General features: G+C 43.0%; 8 protein-coding genes across 8 annotated transcripts; 3 read left to right on the top strand and 5 right to left on the bottom strand.

The window, feature by feature from the left end:
* Positions 1-367: 367 nt before the first annotated feature.
* On the bottom strand, positions 368-5261 carry K450DRAFT_236672 (uncharacterized protein). Its single transcript, XM_051588296.1, has 4 exons — positions 4860-5261; positions 899-4798; positions 598-816; positions 368-521 (listed from the first exon to the last, which is right to left on the bottom strand). Exons 1-3 carry the CDS (start codon positions 5171-5173, stop codon positions 600-602), a joined length of 4431 nt encoding a protein of 1476 aa, XP_051445664.1. The 5' UTR covers positions 5174-5261; the 3' UTR covers positions 368-521; positions 598-599.
* A 1-nt stretch (position 5262) lies between these two features.
* On the bottom strand, positions 5263-9010 carry K450DRAFT_236669 (uncharacterized protein). Its single transcript, XM_051588295.1, has 11 exons — positions 8764-9010; positions 8652-8696; positions 8498-8586; positions 8224-8426; positions 8030-8157; positions 7779-7971; positions 7514-7724; positions 7181-7461; positions 6808-7121; positions 6194-6747; positions 5263-6132 (listed from the first exon to the last, which is right to left on the bottom strand). Exons 1-11 carry the CDS (start codon positions 8973-8975, stop codon positions 5351-5353), a joined length of 3012 nt encoding a protein of 1003 aa, XP_051445663.1. The 5' UTR covers positions 8976-9010; the 3' UTR covers positions 5263-5350.
* A 100-nt stretch (positions 9011-9110) lies between these two features.
* K450DRAFT_236667 (uncharacterized protein) lies at positions 9111-10323 on the top strand. Its single transcript, XM_051588294.1, has 5 exons — positions 9111-9165; positions 9227-9366; positions 9433-9547; positions 9617-9765; positions 9830-10323. Exons 1-5 carry the CDS (start codon positions 9145-9147, stop codon positions 10185-10187), a joined length of 783 nt encoding a protein of 260 aa, XP_051445662.1. The 5' UTR covers positions 9111-9144; the 3' UTR covers positions 10188-10323.
* A 794-nt stretch (positions 10324-11117) lies between these two features.
* K450DRAFT_236663 (uncharacterized protein) lies at positions 11118-11886 on the top strand. Its single transcript, XM_051588293.1, has 4 exons — positions 11118-11314; positions 11401-11486; positions 11547-11659; positions 11725-11886. Exons 1-4 carry the CDS (start codon positions 11177-11179, stop codon positions 11835-11837), a joined length of 450 nt encoding a protein of 149 aa, XP_051445661.1. The 5' UTR covers positions 11118-11176; the 3' UTR covers positions 11838-11886.
* A 49-nt stretch (positions 11887-11935) lies between these two features.
* On the bottom strand, positions 11936-12845 carry K450DRAFT_279848 (uncharacterized protein; the record flags this gene model as incomplete). The annotated part of the gene is made up of 2 exons (XM_051593344.1): positions 12082-12845; positions 11936-12024 (listed from the first exon to the last, which is right to left on the bottom strand). Exons 1-2 carry the CDS (start codon positions 12833-12835, stop codon positions 11936-11938), a joined length of 843 nt encoding a protein of 280 aa, XP_051445660.1. The 5' UTR covers positions 12836-12845.
* Positions 12846-13731: 886 nt separating this feature from the next.
* Positions 13732-20389, top strand: K450DRAFT_236656 (uncharacterized protein). The gene is made up of 11 exons (XM_051588292.1): positions 13732-14118; positions 14321-14651; positions 14715-14877; positions 14949-15208; positions 15280-17850; positions 17927-18118; positions 18197-18550; positions 18631-19010; positions 19089-19473; positions 19560-20005; positions 20113-20389. Exons 1-11 carry the CDS (start codon positions 14080-14082, stop codon positions 20287-20289), a joined length of 5298 nt encoding a protein of 1765 aa, XP_051445659.1. The 5' UTR covers positions 13732-14079; the 3' UTR covers positions 20290-20389.
* A 10-nt stretch (positions 20390-20399) lies between these two features.
* K450DRAFT_236654 (uncharacterized protein) lies at positions 20400-22508 on the bottom strand. The gene has a single exon (XM_051588291.1). It carries the CDS (start codon positions 22290-22292, stop codon positions 20841-20843), a length of 1452 nt encoding a protein of 483 aa, XP_051445658.1. The 5' UTR covers positions 22293-22508; the 3' UTR covers positions 20400-20840.
* A 1468-nt stretch (positions 22509-23976) lies between these two features.
* Positions 23977-25946, bottom strand: K450DRAFT_236648 (uncharacterized protein; the record flags this gene model as incomplete). The annotated part of the gene is made up of 8 exons (XM_051588290.1): positions 23977-24511; positions 24573-24677; positions 24746-24972; positions 25030-25091; positions 25157-25277; positions 25336-25631; positions 25704-25797; positions 25862-25946. 8 exons carry the CDS (start codon positions 25941-25943, stop codon positions 24176-24178), a joined length of 1323 nt encoding a protein of 440 aa, XP_051445657.1. The 3' UTR covers positions 23977-24175.
* Between the last annotated feature and the right edge of the window lie 508 nt (positions 25947-26454).

Raw genomic sequence — 26454 nt, 5'->3', positions numbered from 1 at the left:
CATCCAGTGAAACAGCCAGATTTCTTTTCTTTCCCATTAGCGCTCGACGACGGTCATTGATGTTCGCATACCGTACGGGATCGCCTTCGGCTTGTGCCATTTCTTTATCGAGTTCGTCAAGAGTCAGCTTAATTTTTCTCATCTCCTCCATCAATTTCTCTCGTGGATTGCCTTTTTTGTCGTTAGCCTGCTTGCGCAAGTTCAGCGATTGAATTTCCTTTTCAATGAGTGGCTCCAGACAAACGTCTTTAACACTGGAATTGATAGACTCAGATTTGCCAATACGGACAATCTTGGGAAACATTTTGCCGTCTGGTCCAGCAATGCCTTCCATGACACGTTTAACAATTTCATCCACGGCTGCGTTACTTGGCGCACAAATCAGTAGTTTGCCAGATAAATCTGTGGTTTGTTCGTTAACAGGAGTTTGAATGGACGAACGATCATTTTTCATTGATTGTTGTGAGATGAGCGATGCAAGTAGCCCGAGAATGGTCTTGGTTTTTCCAGTTCCAGGTGGGCTATTAAATTAAGAAGTATCACCGATATCCAATGTGAATTAGATATCCAAGTCATGTTGTAATGCAAGATACACACACTTACCCTTGAATGAGGGTGAATCCTTTCGGTCGACGTATAGTACCCATAATTGCCTCTGCTTGTGGTTGGTTGACCTTGAATGTGTTCATGCATCTTACTAGTTCTCTTTCCGAAATTGGCGCGGTAGGCAGATGTTTTGGCTGTAATATCATATCTCGTAGGTCATAATACTCTAAAGCTTTCAACGCCGAATACTCTCTATGAGCAGTGGTTAAACTAAAAGAAGTGGATTAAATAGATAGAGTTGTTAATGGTGCTTATATAAATAAATCTTTTTTTAAAAAATATCTGATCATACCTAGAAAGCTTTAGAGCTCGCCATATTGACTTCGGAGCTAAGGAGTTCAGCATAATCATCTGGGATGGCGGAAAGAAGCAGCGAACCGTCACATCAGCCAGATCTTTTTTGTATACCATAGATTTGACCTTGCTCAAGAAACCTTTTCCGACCCATTTGTGATGCTGTCCATCCGACTTATTGAAAAATGAGCTACCGAAATGATTCGCGATGAAAACCAAATCTTCAACCGCTAAGGATCGTCCCGAAGCGATTGTCATCTGGAAAGTAACGTCGACAAATTCATCTACGTTGCACCGGCTCTCAATCATACAGTTGTCAATAACATCTGATTCTGTCGCTTCTTCTTTTGCTCGCATGAGTTGCATCCAAACCTCCAGTAACAGTAGCGGTTCAAAGATTTGTGTATATTCATGAACGTCAGAAAACTTGGAGGGAACGCGCTTGTACATATCTCGAGAAGCATTCGGTGGGACCTCTCCTTCAACTGTCACATCCCATGCAAGAATTGTTTTGTGCAGTCCTCTCATGCTTGGAGTGACTTTCTTCTTCCTAGCCAGAGCGCGTTGCATTTGAGCTTTCTTCTCTTGAAAATTACTCCCAGCAGTGACAGGAGCATCAATTAGTTTGACAGAGCGGCGTGGTCGATCATCGAATATAGCACCTGAAAACTTTTCCTTTTCCTTTGGAGCATGACTTTCTTTTGACTTATCGAAATCGCTAACAAGTTCAGCGAAGGCTGATTCGTCTCCAGAATCATCCGAGTCTTGCTGGGAGCCTTGTTCACGTCTAGATTGTGTCGATGTAGCTGAAGGATATACACGAGAAGTACTGAATTCTTTTCTTAGAGCTTGAAGCTTGGAAAGTCCCATGGTTGGTGGTCGAAGCTTTTTTCCTGGTAGACCCCCTCTGGATGGGCCGACTGCATATGTAGGTGTGGTTTGCTGCATATGCACTCGATTTTGTCTTGACGCTTTCCTAGCATGCATATTAGCTTGAGCGATCCTCAAGCGTTCTAAGCGATGTGCTTTCAATTTCTCCTCGCTTTCTCCTGATGCCTTCTGGCTTTCAAGCCTGATCTTCTGTTCGTCAAACCATTCTTCAGGTATATCAGTAAAGTCCATATCTTCAAACTCATCGTCGAATTCATCTTCTTGATTTGTTTCTTTCTTTTGAGTCGCCTTCACCGGCTTCGGGGTATCATCTTCATCAGTCAGAACGATCGCATCAGCCTTGGGCTTGGCTAGAAAATCTGTCAATTTCATTTGGCTGCGCACGTTTTTGGTGGTTTGACTAGGTGAATCAGGTGATTTGCCAACTGCAGCTGCAAAAGATTCGGCCAACGTTGGTTGACGCAGCCTTTTAGGTGATATAGGTGGGGCAACTATGGGTATGCTGGGAGTCGAATGAGTAGCGTTCAACAAAGAAGAATCCAAAAAATTTGTGGAAAAATTTGTATTCGAATCTGTTGTCACCCAATTGCCATTATCGTCATCGTCGCTTTCATCGAAAAATACGGTGTTAGCAGGGTCATGCGGGCTCAAGGCCATAAACATATTTTCTTTTTCGTCTGTGGTAACTCTACTGTCAACGGCGCCAGTTGCGGCGCCCATCAACCGGTCATATGTATTAGATGAGACCTTTACTTGTGTTTGTGTAAGCCGCTTCAATGACATGATCAGAAGTGGTACTAAAAGTCGAAGAACATCGTGGCTAGTAACAAAAATCCATTCTGATAAAGGATCCAGAGCATTGGCCAATTCGGTATATGAGAGCATTGAACTTGATGGTGAAGACCAATGTGTCGAGTTTTCTTTGCTTGCATCTTTCATCTGTGCGATTTGTTCGAAGGTTCTGAAAGTACCAATGACTTGCGATGCAATTTGAAGTACGGGTAAAACCGCTTTGACGACTTCTTTCGGCCGGTAGCTTTGTGCCCAGACTAGTGCTGCTTTCACAGACTTGCCAACAAATATCCAAAAAAAACTCCAAAGCTTCTGAAGTTTATCCAGATCACCAGCTGTTGAGAGATCGCCGCTAGTGATAACATTAAACAATAAGCTGTCTTCGTTTCCTACCAGGGCGCTTACAACGGAAGCAAGTGTGGCAAAGACCGGACCTGAGGTGGAGAACATGTTGCAGCCTCCATCAATGAACTCGGTGAAATCTAGCATTAGTTGCGTGATGGCATCCAAGCCATTGTTGGGATTGGTCCGTAGGTATTGTATCAAGCAATCAATAAATGCATCTTCGCGGTAAGCAGTCTTGAACATCGTAACTCCAATGCTTCGAATATCTCTATCAGGCGATGAAACGATATGAAGCGTACGAGAAGCGACGATGTCATTATTCATCAGTCTAGACAGTTGGTTCCCTTGCTGATCCAACAGTGCTTGTAAAAGCGGCTGTACATTCGTTCGGATAATCATCAAAGAATCGATTAGAAACTGTATCTGCTGTTGCTTTGATTCCGAATGCTGTTGAGCATCCTGCATGATATCCATATCTAGCAAAGCGATGACAGAGTGTGCTTTGAAAATAGACGTAACAACGTCCATCTGTGCTGGCACACAGTAGTCGAAATTTATGCCACAGACCTCTTTCCAAATTTTTTCGCAAATACCGCGGTTTGAAGGTTCAGATCGTTTAGATGGAACAATGGCATAAAGACTGAAGTAGGTGTCTCGCACTGCATCTACATCTGACATCAACAACTGTTCAAGAAGTGGCTGTCCCGTTTTAACTTTTGTTTCCAAAGTTTTACTATTGGGGCTGATAGACGACTTTACAATGAGTGCAGCATACTTGTTAATAAAAGCTGAGGATGGTCGTCCATCCAACGTAATAGCTTCGCTGATTATCGACATGCCTATCTCCACACATTTGGCACGCATTAGCGTCGGTGTGTTATTTTGTTGGAAGAGGTTGAACATATAGTCGAGAATCATTTCTGTCATGGGGACATATATGGCAGTGCCTGTAAATGAGAGCCAGAAGGGAAATATCCACTCTAAAATGCCATTGAGGCGAATGGCAACTTTTTCAAACGGAATAGGCGTACCGTCATTCTGGTGCACAACAGTCTTACCATTTCCTTGTGAGAGCAACTGCATGAGATTTCGGAACACACGGTTCGAAAAAATGGAATCAATGTATTTCGAAAAATCGGACAAGTGCGTAGGAGGACTGCTCCAGAATTGACTCTTTAGCTTGGTAAGAAGTACGGCAAGCAGTTTAAGAACTTCATGAAACCACATGCTTCCATCTTCCAAATGTGATTGTATGAGAGATTCCATATTTGTCGGTGAACTACGAATCCAAATCAACAGAGGAGGGGCGGCAACACAAGAAGCTAAATATCGAAAAGATTTCCAGTACTCTCCAGGTTGATCAGTCAAGGCGAATGGCTCGTCAACGGGGTGTATTTCTGCCTTTGAATGTGTTGGATTGAGTGACCCCAGATAGATCAATAATCGTTTGGCAAATGGTTTCAAAACATCTGCATGTTGCTTGTCTAAATCCTGTCCCCGAGTCGTGAATCGCTCAATTTGTTTCCGTGAAAAAAGCCGGATAATTTTGTTCTTATGAAGTGTCAGCGAGAACAGGCCGGGGCTCATGTCCAATTCCGGGATTCTTAAAGAGGTGGAGTTCTGCATGGTCATTATAGCGCTGGAGAACTCCTGATCTAGGTTATTGACATTCAAAACCGCTGGACTTATCGTAATATCCAGGATAGCACAAAAGACATTATTGGAATCTATTGATGAGCTGGATGTCTGCTTAGGGCCGGCAGGCGGCGTAAGTATCTCTTGTAGTGTCAAATGTATTCTGCTGGCATCGAATCGTTCTAGCTGCTGAAAGAACTGCGCAACATTTTCAACAGAGTATAATTGCTCGTAGCTATCAAAACAAAACCTATTAGATCCAATTGACTTTCAGACATGAAACAAAGTTGACGTACCTTTGTCGAAGAGCTGATTTAGAATTGTGATAGGAAGTGAGACAGTGGCGACAAGTCCTTAGTTGCATGTTCATTCTATTCTTGTACTTCGTTATATGATCATATTCTGGTAGTGAAAAGAGCATCATCGATTCCCGAACGAAAGGCTCTAAAGACTTGTTGCACCACCAATGGTCTGTTTTGTCCTGCAATAAGTAAGACAGAACAGCATTGTAGAAGTTGTTTTCGGTGGTAGTGTCATTAGGGTTATTCTTCTTCAAGTCGTAGAGCGCTTTAAGACTATCCATACGGGAATCACGTCCTCGATCGCTCATATTGAGAGATCACAAGCAGCTATAGTATGGTGAATTTGTTTTTGAAAACTGTTTGGCGAATTCAGTTCAGAGGTACCAAGATTAGGCGTGGCACGACACCACTTTGACAATTTTTTTTTTATTTCAAAAATTTTATACTAGCGACGCGCTACCGTGCCAAGGGCCAGTAAAAGAAATCTATGCGATACACCATGGTAGCCAAGTTCCAATCAAGACTGTGGCTAATAGTGTTTGAATCATGAAATGGTATAAAACTACCCAGGCTCCTTGGAAAAGAAACTTGGGAGAGAATACCGTCCAAATAAATAAGTGCTGTCGAAGAATGGTGACAGAGACTGATAATGTGGTTAGAGCCAAGTTAAAGAATATGGCGAAATAGATGTAGAACGACGAATAATATGAGATCAACTCTCTAGCGGCTATAATTGATGTGTTATCTTCGTCGTTGATGGTCGAGTTATCATCCGTATCATTTTGGGTTTCATCATGGGATGAATGTTCTGGCGCATCATCGTTCAGCTGGATGGTCGGTGGCGGCTGTGATATACTCTGTGTAAGCCAATATCCGTGTGCAATGAGTGAAATTCCAGCAAATGTCCACCAAACGCTGCCTGACCAGTTAGATATGAATGTTAGCAAACCAGTTACTCCTACATCATACCCATCCACCCCAATATATGAGTTTCCAAGGTCTACTGATGATAGAGAATTTGAGTTGCCCATAATGAAGAAGGCCGATTGTATCATTCCCAAAATGATACTGGCGTTTGTAAGAATGGAATGAGATTCAGGAGTATTTGCATAGGCAGAGGCAGGTTCACAGCGGAACCAAATGTAAAATAGCTCGAGTTGAACATCGAAGAATGCAAATAAGATGGCGTTGTGCGTTTTGGATAAGAGTACTAACAATGGAGTCACAGTCCTGAGCAATAGCAGAACATATGGAGCTGGCGCAACCACTATAGATGGAACAAAGTTTAGGACGCATTCGGTCTTAATATAACCAGACATGTTACTTACTGTTACGAGTATTTGTGATGTCCAGTTTCCTGACGTATTTTCCAATGAAAATTGTCGAATTTAGCATGAAAAATGCTGCGGCAACGTAGTTGTATATCAAGCGACCCAGCTGTTGTTGGTCCAAGCGATCCGGCAGCTCCCATGTCGCTAAATCTCGATATATTGAAGGTATATCTGCTTGGTCTTTCTCCGTTCGAACTTTATACACAACAACCAATGTTGATGTCAGACATACACAGATTAAGAATATGACCTTTGACGCTCGATAAATTACTCGAGCCGCTTGCGAGATATCTTTGATGCGCGATGTTACTAGCTGCATTTGCCAAAGGTTTCTAATACATTGTAATGCATTCAACATCAACGTTGCCGCGAGTAGGTGCCATGCCCAGGTATCATATTCATTGTTGAGCCAGTATCGGATGTCGATTTCCCCGGCATGTTGGTTTCCAGTTTGATTCCAAGCTTGTACAATTCGGAAAACAACCATTTGGCTGACTCCGACTAAGGCGATTTTTTGGAATCGATCGCCGGTGTAGTCATATCTCCGTAAACTATTTTAGAGGAAGGATTAGAAGAAATGTTGTAGATGTTGCCAAGGAAGATAAACTTACCTCTCAAACATCATGATAAGCCAAGATGTTTGTATAAAGTAGTACCAAAACAGGTGCTCTTCTTCGATAAAACTACTTGCAAATAGCGACACGCAATACATAACGAGACTGATGCCGACATAACCATGGTGCATTGTAATACTTCCGCCAGACAAAGTTGATTGTTTGCCATCAATTTTGTCTCTCTTCGCTGATATCAAAAGGCGAATATGGAAAACTGTGGAGACCAGCGACAAGAACATACCGAGATACATGTAGGGTAAATCATATAAGCTAGCAGTTCTAGCGAGCTGGTCATGCGAGAAATCGATAAACTGTAGGATACAAAAGTTAAATATGGATTTACTCAGCACTAGAGTCAATCTTGTTTTACCTTCATATACAACGATTCGGCTCTTGAAAGAAGGTCCTTGGATTTGGCCGTGCTGAACGCTTTAGTTTCAACGTACTGGCTATGGAACCCATTCGCAAAGTGTAGTGCGTGCCATGCTTCTTGTATGCTGGTTAGCTCTTCGGAATTCTCCAAAGATAATAATAGCTTTGCTATTCGAGCATCATCGCCTGCAGGCTCTTCATAATATGCTCCATGATGAGCATGTAGTATATCGCCGAGTTGGTGTGAATTGACTTGTAACGCCCTCAATGCTCGGAGTCCTAATGCATGGTTAGTTAGTGATATAAAGTCTAGCAAATAGGGTCAACTTACCATTTTGCCCATTGAATAGCTCAAGTATTACTTTTCCAATATTGTTTCTGGGGATTGGCAATCCGAGAAGCATAGATAGTGTCGGAACCAAGTCGATTTGATCAATCTGTGGATACCCAAACTGATCTTGTTTCGAAAATGTCGGCCGGCGAGGAGTGTGATGTTTTATAATGGGCCGTGATTCATAGTTTGGGCTCATAAAAACCATAGCCTTTCACAATATTAGCCTAAGTTACATACAACGATACGAAATCGAGCCACTTACCGTTGACGTCTCATTGTCAGATGAACCCCCATGATTGCCAGCTTCATTCATACCATGGTCACCGCACAGCACAATGAGAGTACCCAAAGCATCTCTGGATCTCTTTCTCCTCTGAGAGTCATCCTCTGCAACATATTCATATATTGTTCGAATGACATTATCCATCTCCTTCTGCTTATCCAACATCAGATGACTAGAGATGTGGTAAGCATTGTGTGGTACGTTAGCTGAGACAATATTTGAACCCTCACCTCTTTGGGCCACCTATATGTCCAATGTGGTCCAATCCAAGGTAATGAAATATTATGGCAGTCCAGTCTTCTTTTGCAATCTCTGGTTGAACGTGTCTAGTGACATTCGTATCAACCTCTACAGTATCCTATAGAAAGAGACGTGTCAACACTTGTATGGCCTTAAACAAAATATGTTAAATTCAGTAGCTTACCGATACAAAGAATGAAGTAGTACCGTCCGTTCTTGTGAACAAACCAGGGAACAGTTTGATCCAAGTATCGTCACCAAAGAAGTTGATGGTATTTGTTCCATTCTTATGCAATTGGTATACCCAGTTGTCCTGATGGGCTAGCGACGAAGAAGTATCGGACTCAGCAATATTCAATATTGCGTCAACAAAACTCGGTATAGCTCCTGTGGTTAAATGATGAGACGATGGATTTCACACTCTCAGCATTGTCATCAAATAGTGTTGCTCATGGTACCTGTTGTAAGAGCTTTAATCCTAGGAAGCGTGACTGTTGGTGCTGTGGCCTTGGCAGTAAACGGTTTTGCAGATCCTTGGGATATCAAGCTATTTGTGTTGAGAAAGTCAGTTCTGTGATCCTCAGCATCATCGCTAATACGCAGCCAGCCCACCTCTTCACGAAAGAAAACCCGGAACCCCTTTCGAATACAAAGTCGCTTCATTAAAGGAAATAGAATTATTAACATCATATATATTATCAGTCGAACTGGAGCTGCAACATACTTTCTGAGCGCATCGACAAGGACAAAGACTAATCTATCAAACTGTGGCTCGTTGCTGTCGGCTGTCTTGGACAATATTTCTGGGGCGTCGGCAGTAGTGGCGAATCCAGGTAAGTAGGTCTTATACGGGAAAAAACCTTTACAGAAGAGCAAAAGAGCAGCCAGTTGCACTGCCGAAAGCATCAGCAGCGGTCGCAATGACTTTCGTACCATTCGCTTTTTTGTCCGGTAGTGATCAGGGACACGTCGCGAGCGGGGAAACAAAACTTGACACTTTCGCAGATTGGCTTCATGAGTGGCCGTGACTGCTAACTTAACCGAACACTTTTTTTTTTTTTTTTCTTGTTCGAAAGTTTTGCCAGTTTTTCAACACCTCACCACAATGAATTTGGACGAAAAGCAGGTAAGGTGCCGGATGCACTTAAGTAGCTTGCTATTCCATAATACTAACAACAATACAAAAGACCAAATCTGCTGTCACAGCTCTTGTCAAACATGTCAAGTCAAAAAACGCAAATGATCTCATCGAAGACGAATCTGTGATCTGGTTGATTGTCGGCACCAAGAAGATCCCTGACACAAGAAAAGCTATGCCCAAGCGATTGTAAGTATTACTTTCCCTCCATATCGTATTACCATTTTATGAATTTTATATTTACACTGTGTTTAGGAACTTGAAGTACTCTGTTCTTCAAAGCGATGCTGAGGTGTGCTTATTCACCAAAGATCCTCAGAAGGAATTCAAAGAGCTCTTGGCTTCTAAGCAGGTCAAGCGTGTCAACAAGGTGAGTAAAATAGCTTTGCAATTAAGACACTCTGTTGTAAAGTGTCGCTAATTTTCTTGTGTAAATAAGGTTATTGGCATTTCAAAATTACGAGACAAGTACAAGCCTTTCGAAGCAAAGAGAAAGCTTTGCGCAGCATATGGCATGTTCTTGGCAGACGATAGAGTCATCCCTCTTCTGCCAAAGTTGCTTGGAAAGGAGTTCTTCTTGAAGAAGAAGTAAGTCAGGTCATCAATTGTTTCAGGTTCAATTAATGTGTTACTAACGAGCTTTAATGATTAGGCAACCCATTCCTGTTGATATGAAGAAGTCTAACTTGAAAGCTGAGATTGAGAAGGCGTTGAGCTCCACATATATGCATTTGAACGGTGGATCTTGCAGTGCCATCAAGGTTGGAACAACAGCCTTGAGCGAACAACATATTTTCGAAAACATCATGTCTGTTGTCCCACAAGTTGCTGACAACATCCCCAAGAAATGGAAAAACATTCAGTCAATCAACATAAAAACATCTGACTCTATCAGTCTTCCCATATACAACTCCCTACCTGAAGAGGTGCAATCCATCTCAATCAAGCACAATGGCGCCAAGCAAAGAGTCGAGGAAGATGAGGAAGCGAGTGATAGCGACGAAGAATGAAGCTATACATAGAATAATTAAATACTTCCATAGTGTATATACACCAAATTCACGAATACAATTACCACCAAAATGTTCACGTTCTTGTTACAGTACTTGATGTGTCTGCCGTTCATTTTTCTAAACTCGATCATCCACTTGTATGTAGCCTGTGATTCATTTATAAGGACATACTCACTTTTAAGATATCCGGGGTTTCTACATATCACTAGCAGCATAACGGGAATGAACAGATGCTGGTAATGGCTTTGTACTTCTTAAGTTTGCCTTCACTATCATTTCGTCATGGAAGCTGATCAGGTAGCGAAATTGGGTGGACTGCCAAAACTATTAAACTTCCGCTGCCAATGCTCAAAATTTCAAGCTTTGCCACGACGATCAACAATACTGTATACTCCCATGGCTGAACGTAAAAAGCGAACCTATAGAAAGAAGAAGGCTGAATCTGACGATGAATCACAAGTTACAGCTGATTCCTCTCTTCGAAGCGAATCAGAAACATCTACACCTCGAAATGAAGAGGATGTTAGGTATGTGATTAGCATCGACACAAGAGTCCGATCACTCAACTTACCCTCAAATTTTCACTTACATAGCTCAACTATCGAAGAACTAGAAGAGTTAAGAAAACTTCGCCGGAAACATGCTGGCATAGATTCTGCGAAATTACTCAAAGGAGAAGAGAAAAAAAAGAAGAAAGCACAGCCTGCTAATTCTGATCCGTGGAAGCTGAAAACGGGTGGTCTGGTGGACAAGGATGAGATCCATGCTGACGGGCAAGTAATTTGATTTTGTAAGGCATTGAAAGGTTTATCAATAATAACTTTAGAATCAGAGAGGACGCAGAGAAACCCGAGCAGAAGCTGAAATTGGACTCATTCACGACGCAAACGAACACTTTGGACGTGGATAAACATATGTAAGAACTGAACGACAGCGAACCAATCTTTATCTAGTTATTGTCTTTAACACGCTTTCCGTCGATCAGGATGGCTTACATTGAAGAAGAGATGAAAAAGCGAAGGGGTGAAGGAGATATTGGCGATCAGACATCTGCGGAGGCTAAGGAGAGTGGAAGCTACCATGACATCTATGATGAGCTTTACAAAATACCTGACCATCTTAGGGTAAGAAAATCACAGTGAACATAACAGAAGTTTGAGCTTTTATAAGTGCCAGGTACTCATCACATTGAATTCTTTTACTCTCTCAGGTTGACAAGAAGCCTGTCGTCGAAGGCAATGTGCAACTTTCGACGCAAATGTTGACTGCGATCCCTGAAGTTGATTTGGGAATGGAGTAAGTACTGCATCTTTCTGGAGCGCTATGGAATGTATATATCTAATTCGTTGCTTGCAGTGTACGACTACAAAATATTGCTGCCACAGAGCATGCGAAGCGGGCATTATCAGAAAATCAGCAAAGTGGCAACAAACAGAACAAAAACACAGAATACAATGCCCCAAGCCGATGTAAGTAAACTTTTGTACTCAATAATGATAAATCAACCTTTTCATGTTATTAATGCTTGCCTCAGTCTCTATGCCAAAGCAAACGACGCACGACAACAACCGATCACGCAGCGATAAAAGGCATACAGCGACTGACGATGCCGTTATGGAGCGATTTAAAAAGAGGATGAGGAATTAAATTATGTACAATATCTGTTATAAATAGATGAGAGTTTCTAAAATATTGAACTGTACATGACCCCGTCATCTATCTATAACTGCCGTTCTTCTTTTGCTTTACCGTTTTGGCGTACTCTGGGCACCCAAGTGCTCCTGATACTCTTTCAGTTTGAGGTCTAAATTCTCTTCAATGCAATTCTGCATGTCTTTAATATCAATTAGTGTTATTTCCAACCCATGGTTCTTCATCAGCGATAGCTTACCTTTGGTTGACATATTGGCAGTGAATACTAATATTCCTGATACATCTATGCCATTGATAACCTGTTCATCCTCCACGCATAATAACGGGACTTTTTGCCACCATCGTTCCGGACAAAGCATTGGAAGCGCTTGCTGAAGGTTGGATTTCATGGACTCTTTAATCTTGGAATTCATATGTGGCTGAAAAAACAATAACTCATTTTTGTCCAGCTGTAGCTTTGGAAGCCTATTGCTAACGTCCGTGACATTTTGAGCTAATGGTGACTGATATAACTCGTTGGCAAATATTTGCGAGAGGCTAGGCGCTGGTTTCCGAGCATACGACGGACTAGAATGTTGCTTTGACAGGCTACTGATCATCTGCTCGGCCGCGTCAATATCGGAAGGCATAACCTGTATGCCAATCTTGCGACAAAGATCCAGTATTGATGTTGTGGTTGTCCACAAGTCTAGTGCGGACTTCGGTGAAGAGATAGGTAGTGTATGTTCAATTCTCGAAAGTTTACTATTCACTTTGCTATTCTTCAAGTAAAATTCCAACTTCACAGCACGGTCGGGTTTGTTATTTTCAGAATCCCTGAATCGTTCCTGCAGTATTGGAGCCAGGACATTCTGAAGCGTTTGAAAAGATGCCTGATTTATCTTCTTCTTTTTGACATCGTGGGTAAAGAAATCGGGATGCGTCTTCAATAGTATCCGCCGTATATATGGCTTCAGCAGTGAGTTGACTGCCTTGGCTGCCTTGTGAGACATGTCATGAGCTGGACTGCCGCGAAAATACAGATACTAGCAGTTGCATGGAGGTACAATCTGAAAGTATTTTGTGACAGCGAAATTACTTCACGATATGACAAGTGCCACGAAGACTTGTATATTGTCTAGCGGGTACATCGGATCGTGTTACTTTTCAAATGGACGGTATATCACTGTTTAATGGCTCTAAAGATGTCACCTTGTTTCGAAACACTATGTATCGCTCTATAGTGTAAGCCAATTTGATGGTCCATGTTCCCCGACATACCTTACAGTATAGCTATTACATATTACATTTTGCACATCGGCTAGCAAAAGCTGGTTACTAACCGTTTATTATTTATGCATAGAAGAATCACGGTACATTAAATTCTTGAGGTGCTTGTACAAGTGAGTTGGTTTTATACGTTCTAGCGATCGTAGATCACAGTCCATGATGATTTCCATAGAGCTTTTTCGATCAAATTTTAGGTTGTAATTTCTATCGACGGAGTAAGATAATAGCTAATGGGCCATGGGCTCCAAAGTGCGTTACAATCCGACTCAGGCACCACAAATGATCTCGATCAAATTTAGAGTGCCTGATATAGAGTACATTCAAAATGCCTCATAATTATGCATATTATATAGCTAGTTATATAACTAGATGATACATGTTGTTAGAGTAAACAATTTTGGAGCCGCAAAAGTATACACAGGTTAACTTTATTTATTGATGATGCTGTTCATATCAGTTCTTGTGCACTTCCAACAACCCTATGCAAAAAATCTATTGATAACCTCTGAATCTTTATACAATTATTGTGACCATCATCCATTCAAGGTGCTACTTTGGATTCATCCCGATAATTTGCTGGTAGGATAGATCCTGGACGATGCTCATATCAATTTTGGTCACGTGCTCAAAGCCACGAAGTAAAGGAAACCTCCAAGTGGTTCATAGTTACCGCGGTGTGCCACTACTTTTGTTGCGAAAACCTCGAAGCGACAGACCACAATTAGGTCGATCCCAGAAGGACGTATTACTTATCATTTCGATTAGTTATCTGGTCGATTCCTGCAGCAGTAGTGTAGTAGAAGACTACCAAAAGCGTCGCATTTCGGTCAAGAGAGGTTCAACAGGAACATCTGGTAGACGCTGTACCAGCTTGTAGAGACACCAAAATCAAAGCTACACCATTCCATTGCTGCGATCGGCGTCACTTTCAGTCAACAATTGGATCTACTGAACCCTACCTTGAATAATGGTTTCGGATGCCAGCTTGACCAACATTTTGCAAGTGGTAAGTTTTATATCTTTGACAGCTGGACACTTGTCGTTATTTGCTTCTAGAAATCAGCATTGCAACTTGCTTCAAAATCAGCAGTTTGACTATTCAAACCAGCTACGAGTTGCATGTTGAATCCCACGCCATGTTCTTCTATACCATTCAGTGTATGTTCTTTCGGTGTTTCAATTATACCTTTCTAACTTCACCTTCACAGTCGGGCATCTTGCAAATTCGACTTCGCGTCTATCAACATGTTTGCAAACGGCAAGAACTGACTTCATATAAAGAGAAGAAGTCGGAAAGCTATGAAGGCGATTCAGAAAGGGAAGAACCGTCGAATGTGCCGTTGATCGCCGGCTATAGATCGATCATGCGAGCAAATATTCCCGCATTCTGGAGAACTCTGGATGTGAAGGAGGATAACGAAGAGGATGAAACGGCAAACGATGCTGAAGAAAATATTAGGGTTGAATTATGGGTGTTTTGGATTGACGACAAGCACACAGGGATCGTTGATCGCAATCCATACTTGAATGAGCTGGAAGGTAAAAGCATTGGCTTCAGCTCAGCAGAATGGTTTTGTTTATGTTACTAATGCTCAATTATAGAAGTGAAAGTTACTTCGTTCTCCTGGGAAAATATTTTTGCAGCAACAACATCGCCTACGACATCTCCAATTTCGCCGGTTGCAAAAGCAAACGCTACGCCGAATACATCGTTAACTCAAGATTATCGATTTTTCATAAAGGCTGTTCGTAATTTGATCTGCCTGTAGGTATACGTTTCAAGATAGTAAATTTGATCCCTGAGTCATTCTATAACCAAATACATACTCCGTATAGTAAAATGGTCAACAAAGGCACCATCCCTTTGGGTGACTTCTTCATTTATCCAACGCTATCAAATGTCAATGTAATGGACGGTGTTCTAACCACAGAATCCACAAACACCTCAACCACATCTTGTGCCGATCAGACTTTGCCATCCTGCACTTTCAATCTGTATTTGACTTCAACAAACTTGATCTTCCAGCCGGTGATCCGACGATTGCGAATTCGAAGACTTCGGCGAACCGACTTCTTATCTGACAGATCAAAGACAGGTACGTAAATAATGCTATGTCCCTTGTTAGAAATTGCTATTGCTGAACATATCTGCCTGGATCGCCATTAGTTCTGCTTGCTCCTCTTGGACTGGCCGCTACTCTGAAATCCTCCACAGCCGATTTGTCTGCTCAGACGGAGGATGCACTTTTGTGGGACTGGGCCAGCATGCTCAATATACCCTATGAAAACTTAACGAAAACGACTGCTTTCGATGCTTCCATGTCCGCTTTGGTTATGGTTCAATGCGGCGAAGAAGTATTCCCATATCCTTCAGCGCTGATATTCGTATCCACATCAACAAAGTTCACGCCGAGTTCGATATCTGGTTTAGATGGATTAGGATTTCGAAATCACGGCTTGATCGAAGAGATGAGCGAAAAGTATAATAGATGGGCGTGGGAGGAACGCATAGCGGAAATTGCAATTAAAAAAGGAGCAGAGGAAGCCTTCGGTACTGGAGCTTTCACCAATGCTCCCAATGACCGAAAGAATGATGTTCAAGCCAGATTCAATGCATCATTTCAGACTTTACCGACTCCAACAGAATCATTAGTGCAAACAAGACAGATTGATTTTGAACTCACTCAGAAAACGCATCCACGCTTTACTGTGGACTTTTGGGATTTCACCAATCCCACTGCACATGTCACTTCTACGGTATTAAATCATGCATCTATGCCTGATCCATTCGGTTCACCAACTCTCCTACAAAATGTTATGACGGAGACAGTTTCGTCGAATGTATTGATGACTCCAAAGGTGTCAAGAACTCCCAGAAGATCCACTGGTACATATAACTCCGGTAAACTCCAGCCAACCATTTCTCACACTTGGGAAGTGCAACAGCCAAATTCAAAAGACTTCATGGCGCAACTGAATGCAGGCTTGGATATGAATCAGCATTTGGCCAGAAAACAAGAACATCCTGACGGTATTTACCCCAATGTGTCATCGTATCCATATGTATCCCAGACGCCGACAGCAGAAATCAAGACGGAAGTGCTTGCTTTTTCTGGAGCGAGTATACCTACCGCACAGCCGAAAGCAGCGACAACTGCACAAGATCTCAGTGGTTTGCAAATCACAATGAATGAGCCCGCAGCTACTGATATAACTGGTGGCCATTTTGCTCCCACAACGACTGGCATGCCAATGAACCTAGGAGCCCCTGATTCGGCTGCTGGATCAAATTATCCCTCCCCACATGACCATCTAGGTGGAGGTAATGCGGATATGTCATTTGGTATGGATAATCTAGGAGGGTACGATCAAATGGTATATGGCTTGTCAAGTGCTTGGGAGGAAGGCGTTGGCGACATGGATAATTTTGATTTGGATGTCACTGAAGAAGATTTTGACTTTTTCGAATCAACGCCTACTACCAAATCTCGACCAACAGGGAAATCTATTGCTAGCGTTAGTGCACCACCTCCGACTAGCTTAACATCAGCTGTTTCTAATCCAGTATCATCTCTACCACCTAATGCCCTGGATGCGCCGATCATGACTGATCTCAATCTGAGCGCCGGAGATGTAGAAAAGCACGAAAACTTGGATTTAGACGAACTGTTGATGGCTACGAACGGCTTTCTGGATGATCCTATGAAAGCAGAATCGGATTTGAACATGGATCCAGCCATTGTGACATCTCAAGTAGAATCTGTGTCCATTGAGCAAGAAAATATTATAGACAACGGCACCGTGTTGGAAAGCAATTTAGCCACTGACGTCAAAGAAGAAGAGCAAAATTCCGACGCTAATATCACTTCAATCATCGAACAAGACATACAACAAACAGGTGAAGATGAATCAATTTTAGATCCAGATGCTCTCATGCCACCAGAATTCGCGCCTCTTCCCGTCACTGCTGGCGTTGACGATGCCAAATACTACAACGGAGGCAAGTTTGTTTATTCACCGTCAAAGAAGAGGAAGAAGGAAGGAGGTGCGGTTGGCGTTCGACGGAGTGCATACAAGCCGGATTACATGCCACATGTACGGAAAAGGACGACAGATGGTCCTTTCAAGACTGTTGACATACGTAATAAGTATAATAGTAGCGAGCAAGCCAAGGTAGACGCCACCCTACATCCTGCCACGCTTAACAATGACGCCAAGGTGATCCCCGACGACACGTCCTTATCAGATAGCTCTGACGACAGTAGCAGTGATAGCAGTACTAGCAGCAGCGACACGGATATGGAAGATGCGGAGGAAATGATCCGTGCAACAAGTCGTCTTGATATCACCAGTGGCCTTGATCGACAATATCTTAAGGTTTTGAACAAAGTAAAGCTGATGCTATTAGCATGGTCAGCAGGCGACTACAGTGACAAAACTTTACTTTTGCCAACCTCTCAACAAACTCTTCGTCTTGAGGAATCAATTGACTATGATGTTCCTTTTGCTCAAGTAGTCACCCGAGAGCCATTATATGACCGGCCTCCTGAGGATCGGCACACTTCCGATGGACACATGGCTGCAGTAGAGCTGCTATGCCAGCAAGCTGTCCTCGGAGGGTATCCTTTTGTCGGTAATATTGCAGAAATTTCACAACGAGGCGGGGACTTTATAGACGGCGAGTCGATGCAAGTAGCGATTACACGAAGAAGAAATTTAGTACAAAGCAACTGTGGTGGTAAGTTACCAATTTGCTTTAACATGATACGACGTGCCTTACGTGCAATTACTAATTGGGTACCATGCTTTAATAGCTGTAACGTCGGTACCATCATTATCAGATGAAATGGACAATTTGACTTCAGATTTCAAAGATGTTTTAAGTAACATCTTTGATTTCAACAAGACACCAGAGTATACACATCTTCAGATAGGCCAGCATCCGCTGCCGACTACCATAGGCATAAAGGGTCCTCTCAATGTACAGCAATATTACGAATTATCAGGCAAGTAACGCATCGATAATCTCGAATAACTACTTTCAATTGTTAGCATTGCCATTAACACGCTTGTCATTTCAACAGATACGACCCAAACTCAATCTAAATACGGAAAGTATCAAGTCAAAAAGCGCAAACCTGTAGAGCCGAATTTGGACATGTTGCGACCTCCGAGCGTAGTAGTTGGCCGCCAAGATGAATGGATTGAAGGATCTCCGCATATGCTTACATTTTGGGAGAAATTACGATTGGAACCGTATTCGACAAAGAAGAATATTGTCTATTTTGCCCTTTGTCCAGATAGCGATGGTTTTGAAAGCATGGCTATTGACTTTTTCAAAGATCTGAGCGCTGTATACGAGATTTGCCTTTTGGGAACACACCACCCTGGAGTTGCTGGCGATCGCAAGCGCGGTGTGGTACCGGTACCGTTGTTAGGTATATATTAGTAGCGCTTTGAATAATGCGACGGCAGGATCAATGCATTTCAACTTACACATAATTTGCTTTCACTGCAGATAAAATCGATAGCGAAGACCCAGCCGGGCGCCGTCTTAGAAGTTATCAACATGCTGCTCAACGACTAGGCGCTACCATTGGCAACATGGGACAAGAAAGTGTTTACTATGTCATATACATGATCAACCCTTTCTCGCACTCCTCTTCATTGCTTGACTTAAGTCAATGCTTTCAAAGTCTTGTAGTCGCCTTTAATACCTCTGCGCTCGGTACAACGTTTAGCGATAAAACGCGGCCGCGCCTTGTCATGCAATTGGTACCTGTTGAGCATGTCTTAAGACCAACTGCATTTGGTGGATATAACAAATTTGGGTTAAAGGAAATTGCCTTCTCAGTCTACAGCAAGTGCTCCATGGTAGTCGAGAGAGCGCACCAGCAGGTGAGTGTCTATGGGGGAGTTTAAGTCCTTCTGTTGTAAGTAAATTTGACAACATGCTCATCTTGTCTTCTTCTGCAGTCCCGGGCACAGGACATACAGTCGGTAACAGAGCTATACGCCCCACCATTTGTTCTCGCAAAACCACCTCCAGCATCTATACAATACAGCACAAAGAATGCCTACAAAGACTTTCCAAGTGCTCTGGAACACGATGTCACCATGCACATTGCCTACACGTTCAGCTTAGACAATCGATGGGCTATCGCCGTGTGGATTGATGCACGAGGTGAAATGATCGACTTTATGGTCCAGAAAGCTGAGAACCATAGCCGGCAAGCTGAATGGCAGCTGCATGCCATAAAAGAGATATGGGAACGAACAAAGCATTTGTGTGGTCGAGCAGGATTCTCATGGAAGTTTACTATTGGCAAGCTTGGATTAATGTTTGGCAACGAACTTGCAGGTGAGCAACAAGTTTTATTTACATTTTTCCGCGTCGAAATAGGTACTGATTGATGAACACTATCTTATCACTATATTTGCGGACAGATTGGATCGCAACCGTCAACAACGAAGAAAACATATCCATCTTAGCCTTGGACTATGACTCTCCGTTCAGAGTAAGCCATGAGTCAGATTCAACGATGGGTGCAGAAAGCAGCAACACACCAAGTTCATCCTCAGGCACACCAACACCCGAGACATTTACACCTAGTGCCACACCATCTATGAACATTGGGTCCGTTTCTACCCAAGTGACTCCGAAATCTGCGGACATCTTCGAACCAGAGTCAGGAGAATCCCATGCTCTTCTTGTAAACCACCGCATGGCGTACTCCAGGCGACGACAACTGACGAGTAGCGGCATCCTCCTGAACCAGGACACCGCTGAACAATGGATGCTCCCCTTAGCTAGTGCGTATCTCTTGCAAGTTCCCGTCAAGGCACCAGCACCGTCACGAGAACAATTTTCGTTGGAAACACAAGCCATAGAGGTAAAGCCAAAAACTCATTGTATTTTTTACGCTGCATGGGATACAGTGTAATTTAGATGCTTGTGAACTGACTCGCCTTTATCTCAAATTATGAATTTTCATTACAGCTGCATCTGATTCATATGCAATCAACGCAAACTGCGGCAAGCGTGCTTCGAGAAATCGTTAAACAATACCATTCGTTATCCTACCTTAATACTGCATCCGCCTCTTCCAACTGTATACCATTGCATTTTGTTCTTGTAGACCGATTGTGTCGACTTTTATATACTGTTGCAGCTTAGTTTGTTTACTTTGATATTATACCGACCCTTTTTTTTTTCTTCTTCCATGGATCTTGTATTCTTGCACAATAATAACAAAATGATATGTAGCGCGTCTTGCCAATGAGTTACTTTATTCATGATGTGTGCGGATCACACACTTAGTAACGTACATGCGTACTGAGAGAAAGTAGCTGTTACTATATGGGATGACTTTGAAGATGTGAGCTTAGCTTGCCATAGTCGACCGACTAACATGACCAATTCTCAAACAACCCCGGGAGCTACATTACTCTTCGAGAGCAGCTTGATCAAAATCGATGCTCTGAAACGTGCCGTCAATTGATTCAAAAAGTATGTTTGAAAATTCATAAAATTAAATAGACAGTATGGAGTGATAATATAGGATTTGCTCTTGACTTCGCATCTGTCCAAGCATAGCGTATGAGCTTATTTAAAAGACTGGTATTAAAGCTTAACAGGTACTCAATTTACATGGCAAAAAAAATTCGCCAAAATTTGAGAAAAATGTAAAAGTCGTTAAAAAAAATTAATCTGAGGAGCGAGCTTCACTAAACTTGCTCAACGTGAGTTACTGGAACTTCTGTTTTCACACTTGTCATAGGGGCGACTTCACGGAGCTCACTACCACTGGATCCGTCTCTATCATTGACGCCGTCGTCAACATCTTCATTGACAGCTTGGTGGTCCCAGTTTTCCTGGAAGGTACGATCGCCATCGCCAAAGAAGGCGTAAGCCTCTTCGCCGTGAACGGCATCATCGCCGATCATCAACAAGTCTTCCTTCATTCGCAAAGGCAAGACTAAATTTATACCGAACATGATGAGAGAGGTCCACACGATGTTCCAACCTATGATAAACAAGGCACCGACGATTTGCAACCAGACTTGTTTGCCGTTACCTTCGATGGCACCTCCAGGGTTGGTAATACCGAAAGCTGCGCATCCGTCCTTGGTAGCTAAGATACCAGTCATGAAGCCACCAACGACACCAGCAACGGCGTGGGTATGGAAGACGCCAAGGCAGTCATCCACCTTGCGGAAGAAAGCAGTTCTACCAAGGTAATTCATGCTCAACCAAGGAATAGCACCGGAGCACACTCCCATGACGATAGCACCCCAGCCGGCAATGACACCAGCAGCAGGGGTAATGGCAACCAAACCAGTGATCATGCCTTGAATTGCGCCGATGATGGAAGGCTTCTTGTATTTGATCATATCCAAAATCATCCAGACAAGTAAACTGACGGCAGTACAAAGATTGGTGTTGAGAACAGCAGCACCCGCGTCGGCACTTGCGGCATAGGGATCTCCACCATTGAAACCATTCCAACCAATCCACAGAATACCAGCGCCAGCTAGCATCATGAGGATATTGTTTGGCTGGAAGTTATCACGGTCCTTGGCTAAACGAGGGCCGATCCACCAAGCACCAACAAATCCAGCGGTGCCGGAGGAGAGATGAATGACATATCCGCCAGAGTAGTCAATAACTCCCATTTGGAATAAGAAACCACCGCCCCAAAGCGAGAAGGCGCCAATGGTATAGGAGAAAGTCAACCATAGTGGTACGAAGGCCATCCAGGCTGTGAAGCTCATACGGCCCAAGAAGGCACCAGCCATAATAATAAGCGTGATGGCGGCAAAAACGAACTGGAAGTATACCATGGTAGCCGTCGGGAAGTTCTGAGTTAAGTTAGCTGTAGGCAGTGTGGATTGCCCGAGCAGACCGTCCATGGATAAGATAGGTTGCGGTTTGCCGACCAGAGGCAACATCTGCTCACCAAATGACATCTTATAACCCCAGACTACCCAAGTGACGAGTACAGAAGCAAATGCATAAAGTGCCATGAAAGCGGAATTAATGGCCCACTTCTTCTTGACTTGGCCAGCATAGAGGATAATGAGACCTGGAACACTTTGCAGACCGACCAAACTGGCCGCGGTCAACTGCCAAGCATTGTCACCGGTATCGAGCCACGGAGTGGTTGCGTTAAAGGACATGATGGAAATGCGGGGATGATCGTAGCAAGATTTTGACGCTACTTATATGATTTCCGGCGACATTTATTTTAGTGAAGGGCAGATAGTGATATCTCTGCTCACTTCTCTAATAGGCTTATCATATACATATATGGCAATCCCTTTGACTCTCAAGCAAATGGTTTTCCTATGAACAGCCCCCAATGTTAAGCCACCTTTATAAGATGGAGCCTGTTAAGGTCATTTTGCTGATATGAACGGAAAAAAGAATAACATGGAAGCTTATAATACCTATATATTATTTGAGCCGCTGTGAAACGGTTTGAGATGGATAGTCCACTAGCAAGCCTATTCATCTCGTAATGCTCATAGAGCTCATGGACTGTAAAAGAGCTGTATCTCAGCTTCCATCTCCTCAAATATTCTGAGCAACCACGAGAAAAAACTTATATACCATATCAAGTCAGTGTCACTAGAGTGAATGGCTCTTACTTTAATGTTCAACAAGGTCTGCTAACTATCGCTATGAATACAGATTTAAGTACCTTGCAATGTTCGTTAGTGACTGTACTTTTGGAGATAACGGAACAATTTGGCGTGTGGATGGAAATCGTGAATTCCTTATTCAGAAACGCCATGAAACACCATTCTGGCGATGATAACACTCTTGGTAGCTTACGCGCGGACGTCCTGGTATCTGACCATGACAAAAGTCGGCAGAGTGGGTGCATATGCGGAGCCTATTCGTTTATCCAGTGTCAGTTCACCGAATTCATGTATTACAATAACATCTATATTTCAATCAATTTGCGCCGCCCTGATTATTCTCGTCATTCTTAGCTAGTTAAGCATGGCAGTAGAGAAACACTCAACCATAGATACTCACAGATAAGATAGTGAAGATATGGGTGTGCTTCGGAAGTAATGGTTGAGTATGATATGTTGGCTAAAAGGCAAAACGATGATACGTTTCCTCTCCCGAACCAGCATTGGTATTTCTGGCTCAACTAGAATGCTAGCCATGGCATCGTGGGGCGGGGTAAAAAAGTCCTTTTTTTAGAAAAAAAAACCTCTTAGGTGGTACATATGACATTTCGATCGAGGTGATACGAATATTTAGTAAGACATGATACGGCCCGTCCAGAAATTAAATAATCACGTAAGACTTCCCGCAATCTGCACGAACTGAAATAAAAACATCAAGCGATAACTGTACAGACCGCTATTTCTGTACTATCGATCGACTCTCGCTGACTTTGGTGGTAGAAACTGTCGCTATTTATATGCTATGCACTATATTTATTCTGCTAATGCTACGAGCTACCTACTCTCAAGCTGTTGTGTTGCAATAGACATACTTGCTTGCTGAAACAATGAAACACAACTTCCAATAATGTCTCAAAGTCGAGTCTGGTAATTACAGGAAGGATTCTCTCATGCTTTAGCTCACGGGAGAGCGTGATTATCTCGAGCATTTCTTTTTTGGCTGGGTTAGCAAAGTTTGACGTCCAGTCCGACTCTAAACATGCCATTGTTACTTATTGTTGCACTTGACATACTGGAATCTGATGTATGCTGAAGGATTAACAGGAGAAACAAGACATGGAATTTGACTGAAGCTGTAGGTTAGATGAACATTGTTGAACCAGAAGGATATATCTTCACAAAATCAGCCAGATATAACGACTGCGGACTTCGACAAAGTGCTATAATCCGATAAGCAGTCAGGGCAAAAGACACGTATTCGAACAGTGTTTATTTATTGCATTGACCGGGTTACAAGCTGATGGACGACTATCAGTGGTTCCCGTTTTTATGATTTTATGGCCAAAAAAGCGGTTAGAATGCGGATTCACTTTTCCGGCCACCACCTGCTGAATAGAAGTGAAAAAATAGAGCGCAGCTTAGATTTGAGTAGCAGAAAATTGGCTGTCCAAAGCCTTCCAGCTTTTCCAGTAGTCAGGCTGGACCTTATTGCATTTTACTAAGCCCCATTCTGTTACAGACAGCGTAAGACTCGTTTCAAACATAAACGCTTGCGTGCCATCTGCAACGCGAACAGGCTTCAGCTCAACCGTAGAGGCCTTTTGGAATACAGCCGCGTCTGGACCATGCGGGGTCATGATATTGTGCAAGGACGCACCGCCAGGTTGGAATCCACCAGTTTTCCCTTCATAATCGCCTAATATCAATCCCATAAATTCTGACATGCAGTTTCTATGGAAATAGGGGGGACGGAACTATCAAACGAGTTATTTTCTGTTCTGTCAACGGCGTAGGCATGAGGTATGGTAAACTTACAGTGTTCTCTTGGACCGCCCAACGTGGAGGGAAGATAACGAAATCAGCAACTGCCACGCCGGCGGTATCTGATTTGCATGTTAAGACGGTGAAAATAGATGGATCCTGCGTGAAATTTGAATTGAGGTGAGTGTGCCTTCATGATGACATCGTCGATCACTAAGTCTACTTACAATATGATCATAGGAAACCGAGTTGATGACACAGAACTTGGCAAGGTCGTATTTATATGGGGCATAGTTACCATGCCAAGCGACCACGTCAAATGGAGAATGATTTTGTTTAGCTACGAACAATTTTCCTAGAAACTTTGTCACCATTTGCCACTCCTCATTGTTCGCGTCTTCATAATATGCTTGTGGTGTAACAAAGTCGCGTGGATTAGCCAATCCATTAGCACCTGTAGTAATAAAGTTAGTATAAGTTGCCACTGTCAACACTGCTTTCAAGCTCATACCGATAGGACCGAGATCAGGGAGTTCGTAATGAGCTCCAAAGACTTCCAGGATATATCCACGACTGTGTAGGCGCGATGAATGAGAAAGTTGTATACCAATTTTGGAGCCTTGACGAACATCACTTACACTGGGCCATCCGGTAAATCAACCGAGTATCGAATTCCACGTTGGATAACGCAAATCTCGTTAGGATGAACCATAATTTTTCCAAATTCTGTGGTGATATCCAACCTTCCATGCTGGGGAACTATATGCAAAGTCAGTAACTAGGCCATATCGAGTCTCTAGCCTCTAGGTACACGCACCAATCAAAAAATCGCCATCAGCGTTGTAAAAGGCTCGCTTGTTCATGTTTTGATTAGCATGGTAGATATGGATGGCCAAGCCGTTACGTGTTGCAGCATCGCCGGCGCCCGCGACAGTACGAAGGCCGGTCACAAAATCAACCTCTTCGCTGTCCTGCGGCAAATCAAATGGATCCCAACGAAGTTGATTTGGCGTAATATGGGCGTTGGCAAAGTTGGCCAGTAGCGTATCGTTTCCAGCTTCCAATGGGCTAAAGGGCTCGTGCACGACAGAGGGGCGAATTCGATATAGCCAACTGCATAGTTCATGTCGCGAGACAATTAGATCATGGCCATTCAATCTCACGACCAATCTCAATGCAACTCACCTTCGTTGGTTATGCGTTCTGGGTACGGTAAAGGCCGTGCCAGACAGCTGCTCAGTATACAAATTGTAAGGACATTTTTGTGGAGTATTCTGGCCTGCGAAAAAGTATCTGAGTTATCCCAGATTGAGTCCTCAAGTCCGATACATTGGCAAACATACCCTTTGGTAGGCTATCAGGAAGCGCTTCTGAAGTATGGTGATTATGGAAGCCTTCAAGGTATTGATAAGGGTCGGCTGTCATGTTGGAGAAGGAAGAATGAAAATATCGTTGCCACCGAGAAAAAAAATTGAACATTTGTGCATAATGCCGTGGGAAAACTTGATTGGAGCTAGAATATTTTACCGTTGTCAAGATGGGTTGCGGTTTATTTGGTATCAATTTACAAAAGTTGATGAAAGAAGAACAAAAGCATTATAAACAAGTATGGAGCTTAATGGGAACTCCTAATTCAAGAACGCCAAAATGTAGATTCAGGTGCTCGTCGTCTTTTATACAAGGTGTCAGTTGCTTCAGTAGGCAACCTCCGTTTAGATAGCTTGGGCTCATTCACACCGCTGCCACTGTTGAATCGGTCTCCATTGGTTTTGTCCCGTAGTGCAGGTTCGTTGCCAGATGTCACGTCAGTCGCATTAGCTTTATGAGCGAATAGCCCTCGACTTGATGCAAACCGTGAGTCTGATCGTATGCTCTTTGGAAGACTAGTTCTGGGAAAGGACCGTATATCGGACGAATCGACAACATCATTTTCTTC

Source organism: Umbelopsis ramanniana, assembly GCF_025399195.1.
Source record: "Umbelopsis ramanniana AG unplaced genomic scaffold K450scaffold_20, whole genome shotgun sequence".
Lineage (NCBI taxonomy): Eukaryota > Fungi > Mucoromycota > Umbelopsidomycetes > Umbelopsidales > Umbelopsidaceae > Umbelopsis > Umbelopsis ramanniana.
The sequence above is the reverse complement of the archived record's forward strand: the minus strand, read 5'-3'. Positions and strand labels throughout refer to the sequence as shown.